The sequence below is a fragment of the Procambarus clarkii genome, chromosome 11 (assembly GCF_040958095.1).
Source record: "Procambarus clarkii isolate CNS0578487 chromosome 11, FALCON_Pclarkii_2.0, whole genome shotgun sequence".
NCBI lineage: Eukaryota > Metazoa > Arthropoda > Malacostraca > Decapoda > Cambaridae > Procambarus > Procambarus clarkii.
The window spans coordinates 38,678,916-38,692,558 of record NC_091160.1 but is presented as its reverse complement, the minus strand read 5'-3'; the positions used below and the strand labels follow the sequence as shown (position 1 = coordinate 38,692,558).

The following is a 13,643-nucleotide window of genomic DNA, read 5'->3' as shown; positions in this document are numbered from 1 at the left end:
ACTAAAGATAATGAGCTTAGGCAATTGCTGGTAATTGGGAGGTAAAGTCACAAATCAAGGCAAGGCAGTAATTAAACACTAAGAAATGTAAGGATATGAGCCTTGACTAGAGTATCTGGAGAAGATTGTAAGTAAAGATCCTTGTTATGATTGTAGGCATGAGACTGTGACTCCAGATATAGTTGGTGTGTGTGTACATTATATATCAACTTTCATGCTTCACTTCTAAAACCATTTCCAGGAGAATAAACCTTTAAAACGTGGAAGCATAAAATAAAAATGCCGAGAAAAAGGCTCGGAAAAATTTACTCTTTTTGAAGGCATAGTACGATACAATATATAGGAATCCTCTCCGTATCAAAATCTCTTGTGAATTAATGAACCCTTTTACACCCAGTCTTATTCTAGCTTGTGATCGCTGCAAATGAACAGGATCAGAAATCGCCATTGAGGTCGATAACCTTAATTTACTATTAGCTCTGGCATTAGATAAGCTTCTTGAAGGTTTGTATACAAAATACACAGAAGAATAAGATCATCCGTAAAACAGCACTACCAATAAATGAAACCCCTCAACCACGCGGAAATTTCAAGGTACGTAATCATATTTACACTCCCAATAGTAATGAAGAATGGCATACACATGTGTCAAGGTTTTAGCAACTTGTCTTATTCCAGTAAAATAATTGTGTCTGACATATTTAATGACCTGTGAATGTATATTTAGATTAAATTTAAGATTTTTAATAATTAAACAAATATAAGAATAATATCACAATACATGCTAAACTGCTTCAGTGGTAGCTTAGCACAATGAATGGTTCCAGACCAAGGCTTGTCTCATTAATGCCATTTTGTGTGTGTGTATTTATAACCCAAAATAAGAGATTGAGAATAACAAAACTTTACAAGACTACTCATTATAAAAGACCATACTTGTTTTGTGAAGTGATTTACAAGCGTATACTTTTTAGCTTACATTAACATAAATTTTCAAACAATACCATCTCCCTCAACCCCAAATGTGTGCTTTTGAGAAAATGAGTTAGCTACTCTCACTTAAAACACAAGTACGGCCTCAGCAGGAATGTTACATCTTCTCACTTATGCTGGACCATCTATAGCCAACCTACTTTTGTCTCCAGTACAAAAGAGAGGTTACCTCTACACTACAGATGCGCATCGCCAATGTCGTCCTTTGTTAATGAGAGATGGTCCCAAATCTCATATGGCACTGAATGAATTTCCTTTCTTAACTGTAGCCTTAATGTCTTTTATTTTGTATAGAATATTTCCACACCATTTTTAAAGTGTTTGTTCTGCCATTCCCTTTTTAACTGGTCTCCAATATTGTACATATAGAGAGCAGTCAGCGTAAGATATTTAACTGTCCCCTATTAGTACCATAAATAAGGCCTTGACCAGGGTAAGGGAGCCAGCGAATGCAGTTTAGTGATGTGTGACGGTGGTCACTCATGACCTCAATGTCTCGGAGCAGCTGTAGGTGCCCTGCTTGCCCTCGGCCGTGGAACATGGGGTTGTCACACAGTTTGTAGATCTGAGCCACAACCTAAATGAAGATAAAACAATAAATTAACAAACAAACGCTGAAGATGCATTAAATGCCACATGTGAATTTAAATGAACTGACGTGATCAAAGATCATTTTTTAACATTGATACAATTTATGGAAAAATATATACTGTACTTACAGTATATGTCAACCTCTCAGCATACTGTATTGTTTTTAAGGCAGTGCTTCATCCAAATCCCATGATCACTGCATAATTTGACAAATTTCTCAGTATAATCTCTGTTATCCCCCCCCACCCTTACACACACACACTCCCTTTTCTGTCTCTGTCTCTACAGCCTTAACACCTTACTCCCCTCTCCCAGGAACTCATCAGGAAGTGGGCAAAGCACAAGTTTTTCCAGGAACTTCTGCTGTGGCCACCCTAATATTATTATTATTAATCAGACCTATTCTAACACACGTCTCTGAAAATTATTAAACACTAATAATATGGTACTATTTAAGCTTCCAACCTTTTGCTTAAGTCAATTAATTCTACAGCCTCATTGTGATGCCTGACATTATTATTTTACATTTATTAAACATTTGCCTTTATAACCATCACATAGCTTGCTAAAAACAAACCCCATTGCACAAAATATTGTAACAAAAATCTTTAACTGTAACTGTGCTTGATACTTCCTACCTCCCGGCCCAAACTCCATCCGATAAACAAATCCATCCGATACTGTCTGACTTCCCGCTCTTTCATTTATATCCCACAGCCACAATACCTGTTCTTCATCAAAGTGTCCAGTACATTCTGTAACTGCATCACAGAATTTTCTCACATGTGCTGGTATGCACAAGTGTAAAGTATCTGCGAGTGATACAGGCCCTAGCAACACACATTCCAATTTCTTGCACTAACTACAACATGGACTATTAAATCGTTCAAAGACGCCTACAAAATATCAAAATTGTGGTCCTTAAACTGCCATATCACACTACAGAAGCATAATAACAAAGAGTTCACGGTACGCAAATTCGTTTTACAAATATTCTACGATTATCTCAAAACAACCGGCACGTCAACCTTTCAATTTGTCCCCCGAAATAAGCCCTCTACTTACCTGTTTAGTATTATGATGCGCAACAAGCCGTGGCATGTGTGAAGCAAAGCCAACCACCAAATGTCTTGCCATCGGAGAGAGGCTGACGCAGATAGTGTTAGGCGCAAAGATGTAGCTGTAGAGCAGCTGGCCAAAAGAATGACCTTCCAAACTGTACACTCCTGCAAATATCCACAATCGTCATAATTTATGCCACATTTTTTCAACAACTGTAAATAGACTTCAATTATATATATGCATGAAATGCTATGACTGATTGTCAAATGGGAAGATGTATACATCAGCACTAAGCAAGACTACATTCAACAGTATGTAGGAGCATCCTGTCTTTGGGTCTAGTGTGCATATGCATATAGTGTATATATGATGCAATTGTTGATGGGAAGGTGTTTGTGAGCGCTCTATGATGCAACTGCTGATCGGAAGGTGTTTGTGAGTACTCTATGATGCAACTGTTAATGGGAAGGTGTTTGTGAGTGCTCTATGATGCAACTGTTGATGGGAAGGTGTTTGTGAGTGCTCTATGATGCAACTGTTGATGGGAAGGTGTTTGCGAGTGCTCTATGATGCAACTGTTGATGGGAAGGTGTTTGTGAGTGCTCTATGATGCAACTGTTGATGGGAAGGTGTTTGTGAGCGCTCTATGATGCAACTGTTGATGGGAAGGTGTTTGTGAGTCCTCTATGATGCAACTGTTAATGGGAAGGTGTTTATGTGAGCACCAGAAAGCAAGTGTAAATCAGTTTATGATGCAATACAAGTAGCCACAGTGTTTTCATGCATCATCCATATTTAAACCCAAGACAACATACAAAGTCAAGAAAATGTAAAATATCCCGACACTCACCAACCATAGTCATGGCTTGGCTCTCAGGGACCAAGGCAGCTAGCATGGTGCCATCAGAAGAAATATCAACACTGGCATCATTATGGATTTTGCATTTTCCCACAACCACATTTGCATTACCTGCAAGAAGACAAAATACACTTATCAGATAAGACTAATTTCCTCAAAAACACTTATAATGGATCATTAAGAGAAACAGTAGTAAAGTTAAAATGTTTCAATCTCTTACCATCAGAGATGTCTGGGATGCGGTAGTGGGCAAAGTCCCAAGCCTGGATGCGATGAGTGACCCCCGAGCCTGGGGAGCCTGCAATACAAGTCAAACATGATTAGTGATTTTTATGATTAATTTTTTTTCTTTATTAAATACCACTCAAATAGCTCTTATGAACAAATGAATACCTGAACACAAAGAAAACATGCAAGTTACAACTTCCCCTAGATGTACATCACTGCTTTAAGCAACTCATATAATGAAAAACCTATACTAGCATACCCAGTTTAAAGCTGAAACAAATTACTTAAGAACTTTTTCTTTAGTTAACAGATGGAATGTATTAGGCAGTGATGTGGTGGAGGCAGATGCCATACACAGTTTCAAACATAGTTATGATACAGCCCAGTAGGCTCAGGCATCTATACACCAGTTGATTGACAGTTGAGAGGTGGGACCAAAAAGCCGAAGCTCAACCCCCGCAAGCAGAACTAGACGAGTACACACACATACATACATACATGCACACACACACACACACATTAGTTTCAGTAGTTTCAAAGCGTTATATGACAAAGAGTGCTGGGAAGACGGGACACCACGAGCGTAGCTCTCATCCTGTAACTACACTTAGGTAATTACACTTAGGTAATTACACACACACACACACACACACACACACACACACCTAAAACTAAATACCAAATACTAAATACTGACTAAAACTGTCAGTAGTTTCAAAGAGTTATATGACAGAGTGCTGGATAGATGGGACACCACGTGTAGCTCTCATCCTGTAACTACACTTGTCGGAAAATCCGACACCATTTAATATATCATACAGACAGATAATAGCTGTATTGTATAAACAAGTTAACCCATAGAAAACGTAACTTGTAGTGGAATTACCGTCTATAGAAAACGGGATATCATCACCACATACTATTATAATTTCACCAGCTATTCTGCTGGGAATTATTCTTAAATACATTAGTCTTTGGACTTTACCATCATAAAAACATCTCATATAAATTAACTTAATTATCAATATTAAAGTAGAGTAAATGTGACCCTTCTATCACTTTCTGTCATCTGGACAATGTAAGCCAGGCGTCAGTGAGGAAGGAGGGGCAGCCATTGTTTGTACTAGACCAGAGGCTCACGGGAGCAAATTCGGCTCCTGTTAATTTTACTTGGATGTAGTGTTATGGAAACCAAAGGTGTACCATTATCAACACGCTGTCAACAAATCAAGTTAAGTGTTCTTCCGAAACCCATTATCTATCATTAGTGGCCATTAATGTCATTGGGTAGGGTTAGCCGGTTAGAGCACGAGATAGCCTCAAACTAAAGGTAATTAAGCCAGGTCTTCATTGTTCCATGTACAGTGTTTTCTCTGATATAGCTTGTCATATATAGAATTCTGGCTTCACAGTTAGCGCCCTTTTGACAGGTCAAGACGAGGAAGCATGCTTTGTGCATCAGTTACCAGGGTGATGGAAGCTACCTCAAAGAGGGAAAATGTGGTGTCTACACCCTAGTTATACCTGGTGGACTAAAGCCTGCTGTACTATAAGATAAGGAACCTCTTCAATGTTTAATAATGTGTAGTTAACACTTTCGCGCTCTCCGCAAAGGTCACTCAGCCAACCGAATGTGCGCGCTGCGTTTTTATCGCTTAAGCGTAAAAACAAAAATGTGTATACTCTTTTTACTCTTCTGACCTTAGTTCTCACGCTACGTATTTCATTTTGGTACCAACGTGTTCGCAATAAAATTCTCTAGAAGAACATTAGTAAAATAAGTCACGAAACATATAGGGATACCAGCACCAAATAAATAACTACGTAGATGACTCGCCGTGAGCGCCCATCAGCAACAAAATGTTTTTACTCTTGGGATTGTAATCACCTCCACACTTGTTCTACAGCGTTAATTTTGGTATCAATGGACTGGCAATGAAATTCCCAACACGGTGATATGAATATAAGCATAGAATAATGATGCAGCCGACCTGCAAGAGTGTGGGAAGTGGTGAAATTGTTACCCGGTATCGGTGACGGGACAACGCACGGCGCTTTGAAAGTTTATACTGATTTCATTCTCATGACATTAATTTTCTATGTACGTCATTCATTTTTATGTCAATGTGTTCACAATAGAATGTTCTATGTGCCCATAGGTAAAAAATATCAACAAAGCGTAAGTTAGAATAGCGACAAAAATAAAACAACGCTGGAACATATCAGTGAGCGTCAAACACACACGAAATATTTTTACTTTTGTTATGTTTGTCAAGATTATACTTGTTGCACACAGTTATTTTTGGTTGTATATTGATCAGAATAAAATTCCCTAAACAGACATACGCATCTAATACATGATATGGGGGAAGAATTACCAGTATAAACGGCTAAAGTCACCCACCTGCAACCCGTTTGGGACAAAATACCATTTGATCGAAGTTATCCACACCTTTCATGAACTTATTGTACCATGCAGCCTAGTGGTGAGAAAGAGAGCCTCATAGCGCGCAGTTTGAAACAAACCCAAAGTAAATCGGATAAAAATTGAATTTTATACAAATATTTTAAAAGTTGACATAACTTTATGTCCACTATGCGTTTACGTTAGACGAAACCGAACGCGCCGGCGCGTCCAGATAGCGCGAAAGTGTTAATACTGTAGTTTGATTGGCTGCATATATATTCAATTAATATAAACCCCCCCTAATGTGTAGAGGATCGATTTGTGAGATTATGAGATTATTGCAGAAATAGTCCACTTATCATTATACAAATTGCTATCGAAGTATATAAATTAACGTAAATATAAATTCATATAAATTAAATAAATATAAATCTCACAGGTCGGTTCCCACAACACTTAGGTAATTATACTTAGGTAATTACATCTCCTGTGCCAGATAAGTACGATTGGCTCACCATAGCCTGTGCTGCTTGGAGCGTTCTGTACCGAGTAGTTGAATATAAAACAACAACTACATCAAAATAGTTGGTAAATGGAATGCACTAGGAAGTGATGTGGTGGAGGCTGACTCCATACACAGTTTCAAATGTAGATATGATGGAGCTCGAGAAGCTCAGGAATCTGTACACCAGTAGATTGATGGTTGAGAGGCGGGACGAAAGAGCCAAAGTTCAATCCCTGCAGGCACAACTAGGTGAGTACATACATACATACTAGTAGATATATTGAAGATGAGCTACCATATACTATGAAACCGAAGTAAACATTTTCTATTTATTTTATCTGCTACACTCACCACCATTGGAGGTAGTGGCAGCTTGCCGCTCCTCACGCCAACGCTCAAAACTTTTTTTATCGTGAAAATTTCTTATTATTCACCATTCCTGTCATTAACAACTTGTGTACAGGCCTATATTTGTGGTTTCGTACTTTGTTTAGGGTATAGTATGGATGAGGTTGCTTATGAGTAAAGAATGAACAGAACAGATGGTGGTCTGCAGCGAGCGAGAGTAACCTGCTGCTGCTGCTGCTGCTGCCTCTCGCTCACCTCCAACCACCATCACTCTCACTCCACACAAAATGGTCCTCACAAATGGGGGTTTCCAAAGTTTTATTTATATATATATATATATATATATATATATATATATATATATATATATATATATATATATATATATATATATATATATATATATATATATATATAACACACAATTACCTCATTCATGAGATTTAACTGTCCTTTACCTGATATAGTTCTTGATGCTCCAAAATGTGGTGTAAAGTAAGGTCTACTAAAGAAGTTATCGGCTTCTCTTTCTGCTGCTCGGTCAGGCGGTGCACGCTGAAGATTGGGACGGAAAAGCATCTCTGAACCAGGACCTCTGGGAAGTCCTATATCATAAGGAGTTAAGTGACCTCTCCATGGAAATGGTGCATCTGGTGGATGACTTGGCCCATCCTGAACTCCATCTGGGGGACCAGGAGAATCTTCAGAGTCTGGACTTCGCCGATCAACAGCATACTGACGTCCAAGAAGCCGAAGAGGCACCCCTGACACTGACCTCGTGTTGAAATCTGCCTGGTCGTTGTGAGAAGGTCCAGGTGTGGAGCTGGATGGTGCACTTTCTTCTTCTACCTGGCTCTCACTCCCATTAGGGTCACTCAGTGTGATACGAGGAATGACAAGCTGAGGTCGTGGCGAGCTACTTCGGAACCCTGTGGTCCCAGTCCTCCCGGATTCTCCATTTGCACCCGGCTGTTGAGCCAAATTCCCTGACCGTCTCAAGAAATCTGTAAGTCGTCTTGGAACATTCGTGATGGGTCTTGTACTCTCTGGTGCAGGACTAGATTCCCCAGCACCATCTCCAACACTATCATTTCGCAGTTCTTCACTAGCCATGCGCACTGTTTCTAGTAGTGTAGTTAAATTATGAAGACCTGGTTCAAGATCCAATGCCATTGGAGGAGGAAAGTCTCCTCTTTCCCCATCTCCAGCACCACCTGTCTCTTCATCACGGAAGGGGTTTGGAAGGCGGGATATGGGTCGTTCTTCGTACGATCTTTAAAAAGGTGGAAAGAAAAACATTCACATCAACAAAAATCTTTCATCTAAAAACCGAGATTTTCTCATAAATAAAGCGGCATACTTCTATAGCTGACCTGACATGAAAACTGCGACTCTTGGCAAATATCATGCTTAATAGTCACTCTTGGCGAGATCCAAATTAAACTTACATATCAAGGTTCATGATTACACAAGATATTTATGCTATGCTGTTATTGTAACTTTAATGTACTGTAATATTTATGTAAACTTTCCCAATTATAAATGTACAACCATTCATGAATAAAGTTTCTGATTTGATTGATTTGATTGATTTACCTCTCCTCATGACTACCTGCTTCTAGGTGGCAGAATAGAGCACCAAGTGCTGACACTCATGTAGATGAAGTCCTTACAGGGCAAACATCATCTGCAATAAAATCTACTCTCTACTCTGTTTCTCTACAACAAGCCTACTTCTACACATGTGAATCCTTCACTACAAAAGCTGAAGATCTAAGGTCCAATTCTCCATCTATTTAACTCATTAAATAATGCATTTTGTTAACTTTTAGAGTACTTTACCTTACCTATCTCTCTATTTTTTTTTTACTTTACATCCAGTCATCCTCATTACTTTGCCACATAATTTTTGTGTATAAAGTAATGAGGAAGTAATTCTGCAGTCCTTTATTCTTATGTTCTTAAGTTCCAGAGCCCAGAATTGATCTTGTGACCGAGTTAAACTCCTAACTTTTACTAAGATGTTGCTTTCGAATTCAAGCATCTTGCCTAGAACAATGTCATCAAAGGAGCTACTGTAACAAACTACGCACGGTACTTAGTTACTGTGAAACTAAATATACAGTATGCTTAACAAAAAAGAGCATAACCTCAATGCACTTGTGTTACATGATAAGGTCTATACAGTTGAACTGTAAAAGGATAATGACAATTAATAGCTGATTGAGACTAAGACAAAATATAGTAAAGATTACCCAATAAGCTAGTGGGAAGGAGAAGAATGTGTGGAGGAGAGGAGAAGAATGCACGGAGGAGAGGAGAAGAATGCACGGAGGAGAGGTGAAGAATGCACGGAGGAGAGGTGAAGAATGCACGGAGGAGAGGAGAAGAATGCATGGAGGATAGGAGAAGGATGCATGGAGGAGAGGAGAATACATGGAGGAAAGGAATTAACTTAGTGAGAGAGATAGTAGCAGGGCTTGACCCAACTGCCTGTCGACTGGTCAGTGGTTGGAGAAGCAAGTACAGTACTCACAAAGGATGTGTCAACATCTGCTTAAAGTCAAGAGTTGTACAAAGTAGGCCCAACAAGTTTTATAAAGAGTTCTAGCCTTCAACCTAGCAACTCACATAATTGAATATTGGATCTCTAATCATTATACAAATAATGAAGCCAAACATACATATTCTGGTTGCAGATGAAATTTAGAAGCTGATATATAAGGTGAAGCGCCAGCCGAACCAATAACCGTAAATCTGAAGAAAATGAGAAAAATAAATGTTTATTCCTAATTTATGAATGAAATACCTGAAATTCCTTGTTAAGTCTGATTATTTCTTACATTTATGATGATGATTTATACATTTGGAACATAATATGATATTGAGTTAAAGCAAAATAATCTGTATTATACATATACTGTACAGTAATGTCATTTAAAAAAAAAACTTGTTATTTTCTTAATCTAAGAAAACATTTTTAATGAATTTTCATAGAACTGTATCTATGGAACAGCCTTGATTCTGCATACATATATTTGTTTTCTACAGTTTTTAAATTTGCATTTGTATTTTATGTATAGTACCTTATTCATTGTCGATAACTTCAGTTATCTCTAAAACTAGAATTTCAACTTTGAGTCAGCTTAAAAAAAATCCAGTTTCTGAAAGATGTTATCTTGAGGTTATCTTGAGATGATTTCGGGGCTTTAGTGTCCCCGCGGCCCGGTCCTCGACCAGGCCTCCACCCCCAGGAAGCAGCCCGTGACAGCTGACTAACACCCAGGTACCTATTTACTGCTAGGTAACAGAGTAGATGCTCACCTCTTTTATATATAGCAGCTGTCTCTTCTACAATCCTATTAGAATGACTTTTTCATAAACCCTAAACGTTTGAAGTTATACATTTTTTTGTCTAAATTTGCCGTATATTTCAAATCCCACATTGATGATTTTTTTTTTACAGTAAACTAAACTCAAAACCTCTATTCTAAATCTATGAAAATGAAGATCATAATGCTATTCTGAGAGCATAATAACACCAAATGAACAATTGGCAATATTTTATATTTTTGCAACTGATTTGAAAATCTGAAGTTTAAGGTGAACTACGGGAAGGAAAAGCTTTAAGCCTGTCAACAGACCCAAATTATACAATACAGGGATACCCCTGACCACTTATTGTTGAACAATTCTTAAAGCCAGAGAAAACAAGTCTGCATAACAGACTTGAATAAAAAAAAACTAGAATAACAATATATGTATGCAGAATTAAAGCTGGAGAGCAGAATTATGATTAACAGACTACCAGAAACTGAATGCACAGCCTGGAGTCCATTTTGAGTACACTTACTCAGCATATGGTTATCCATGGAGCTTCCACCAGCATCCGGCTCAGCCTCCGGGGCATCTGTTGCTTGCTGCTCTTGCTGCCTTTGTTGATGCTGGTGCTGGTGCTGGTGCTCTTGCTCCTGGTTAACCAGGCTGTTGAGGCGGTCTGCCATCCGCTGTAATATTTGCCTGAAAATGCCACATGACTATTATATACATTACCAAAGTAGCATACCTGTCCCCCAAAAACAAAACATTTAATAAATTATAAATTATAGATAGGTATACTAGATATATATAATTATTGTTATAAGGCCCAAGGAACACTAACACTTTGAAATTATCATTACAAACAATAACTGGCTACCAGGTGTGTGCACCCCACAAGTAAACAGAGCAGTAAGGAAGGTTTTAGGGAGGCTCAAGTACTGGTACCAAACATACCTGTAACGGTCTCGTCTCTCACGACGAAAGCCTTCCCTCATGAGTATTCTCTCAGCTGTAATACTTCGAGATCTTAGTGCTGCCATAGGAAACCGAACAGAATCCCTGGTGTTGCCAGGACTGCGACCAGCTACCATATCTCGCCGTGCATTCAAAATATCTTGTCTTAATCGATGTCTTGCACTGTGCCACTGACTAGAATTATCTGCAGAAGCAAAAATTAAAGACTGATAATCTACGTTTATGAAAAATAGAAACAAACAAACAAACAATGGGTAATTGTGCTTTGTTTTACCCTTTCCTCTTGAAGCCAATTCATATTAGAGAAGTCTCATTACAGTCTCTTGCACTTTCTTATGCTTGCTTTCCTTTACAACGTTCAGTATAATCTTATTTACTGGTGTATAATATTTTCTAAACCTATAGGTTATATATTTTATTTCCAAACATGTTCTCTGCATTCTTTCTCCTATATTTATTTCTAGTGAATAGAATATATTTAAATATACTCACAGGTCATTAAATTTTATACATGGTACTTTTCCAAGTACTGAAACAGGACAAAAATCTTTCAAATCTTACAGCCAAATTTATGTAACTATTAGTTAAATATTTTGACCATTGCACATGAATCTTGTTTGTGCCAAAGATAAAAATATCAAATGTTAGAAAACCTCTGCATGTCTCATTAAAATTAAAATGTGTTAAACTGCATATGCAAAACATCAATCTATGAATGTGACTGAATTTTATGGCATACAAAACTTACTATTAAAATCATTGCTCTGAGCCTCTGTGCCATCAAGCTGTGACAGGGTTGGAGGTGCTGTTGGCGGTGGCCCTGGAGGAGTTGGCCGTTGAGCAGGAGGTAAATCACACCACGGATTTGATGCAGTTGAAGCTCTTTCGTTTGGGGCATCAGGTAGTCTGTCAGCATTCCTTCCAAGGTTTCTTCCTTGCGGGCGATCAGAATGTCTTCCATGCAATCTGTCCGACCCTCTCCTTGACAAACGATCGGAATTTGGATCACACCATCTGTCTGATACTCTTCCATATGGCCTGTCAAACCACCTGCTGGAAGTTCTCAGTGAATTCCTCTCAAAAGGTCTGCTATATGGTCTGTCTAAAGGCCTCTGTGATGCTCTCTCTGGTGGTCTAATAGGTGTGTAATTTGAGGTCGTCTCTGTTCTGTTGCTCCCTGCATTAGTTTCTTGAGGCTCTGTTGTATAGAAAATAACATTATTTAAATTTATATTTATTCCTCTATTTTACAAATGTATCCCAAAATACTGTATTGTATATCAGAAAACAGTGTTGGGTGTGTAAGGTTCACCAGGATAAAAACCGCCAGATATCAACCGTTGGGTGTGCTGACCTACATGGCACCTCTCACCTTACAAAAGTTGATCGACGGTTCTACTTTGTGCAAATATTTAAGGTTGTGTATCTTTTATATATAAATTAGTGCAAAAACTGTGAGATAATACCCATGGCCAAGTGAGATAATACCCATGGTCACGTGAGATAATACCCATGGCCATGTGAGATAATACCCATGGCCACGTGAGATAATACCCATGGCCACGTGAGATAATACCCATGGCCACGTGAGATAATACCCATGGCCACATGAGATAATATTTTAGAATATTATTGCCACTTTGGCCACATTTTCAAAAAGAGTAGCCACTCTTGATACAGGTACTCGACATGTTATTTACAAAAAGAATGATGTGAACTCTGTCTTGGAACACACACACTATATTTTACCCAATGATCCTTAATCACCTACAAGGTATGAGCCTGCTTGGGGTGTTTTGAAGCAAATACCAAAGTATTCATGAGTCAACTACATATACAGGTGTGAGAAACAATGAGAACTAACACACAAATGATAGAAATAAGGATCATTCATACACAGGCAAGAAGGAATACCACATTATAAATAGGTGAAGAAACAGGAATATGACAAATAGCAAAAAGCCAGAGAGAGAAAACTGTCATAACTAGAAGTCATACTCAAAAAGAAAAAGTATGGCATCAACTTTATGCCAGCTGTCAAGAGCCTGACAGCTGAGTGGACAGTGCTCGGGATTCGTAGTCTTAAGGTTCCAGGGTCGATTCCCGGTGGAAGTGGAAACAAATGGGCAGAGTTTCTTTCACCCTGATGCCCCTGTTCACCTAGCAGTAAATAGGTACCTGGGAGTTAGACAGCTGCTACGGGCTGCTTCCTGGGGGGTGTGTAACAAAAAGGAGGCTTGGTCAAGGATCGGGCCACGGGGTCGCTAAGCCCCAAAATCATCTCAAGATAACTTGCATTGAGGTACGTATAAGCAGAACCAGAGAAAGGAACCACCATTACAATTAGTCAACCA

The 13,643-nt window shown here is 38.6% G+C and overlaps 1 protein-coding gene across 7 annotated transcripts in view; it reads right to left on the bottom strand.

The window, feature by feature from the left end:
• LOC123758336 (uncharacterized) overlaps window positions 1-13,643 on the bottom strand; it is a 48,131-nt gene that overhangs the window by 570 nt on the left and 33,918 nt on the right. For 4 of the 7 annotated variants that reach the window (XM_069322643.1, XM_069322644.1, XM_045742622.2 and 1 more), the window contains 9 exons: window positions 12,038-12,487; window positions 11,269-11,473; window positions 10,847-11,013; window positions 9,678-9,750; window positions 7,452-8,266; window positions 3,726-3,803; window positions 3,497-3,616; window positions 2,650-2,810; window positions 1-1,570 (listed from right to left, as the gene is read on the bottom strand). The exon at window positions 1-1,570 is cut by the window's left edge and continues 570 nt beyond it. In XM_069322643.1, the coding sequence (XP_069178744.1) occupies window positions 1,370-1,570; window positions 2,650-2,810; window positions 3,497-3,616; window positions 3,726-3,803; window positions 7,452-8,266; window positions 9,678-9,750; window positions 10,847-11,013; window positions 11,269-11,473; window positions 12,038-12,487 (2,270 nt within the window). In that variant the 3' untranslated portion in view covers window positions 1-1,369. The remainder of the gene's footprint in view (window positions 1,571-2,649; window positions 2,811-3,496; window positions 3,617-3,725; window positions 3,804-7,451; window positions 8,267-9,677; window positions 9,751-10,846; window positions 11,014-11,268; window positions 11,474-12,037; window positions 12,488-13,643) is intronic. The other 3 variants (XM_069322641.1, XM_045742621.2, XM_045742624.2) reach the window with 1 other exon arrangement.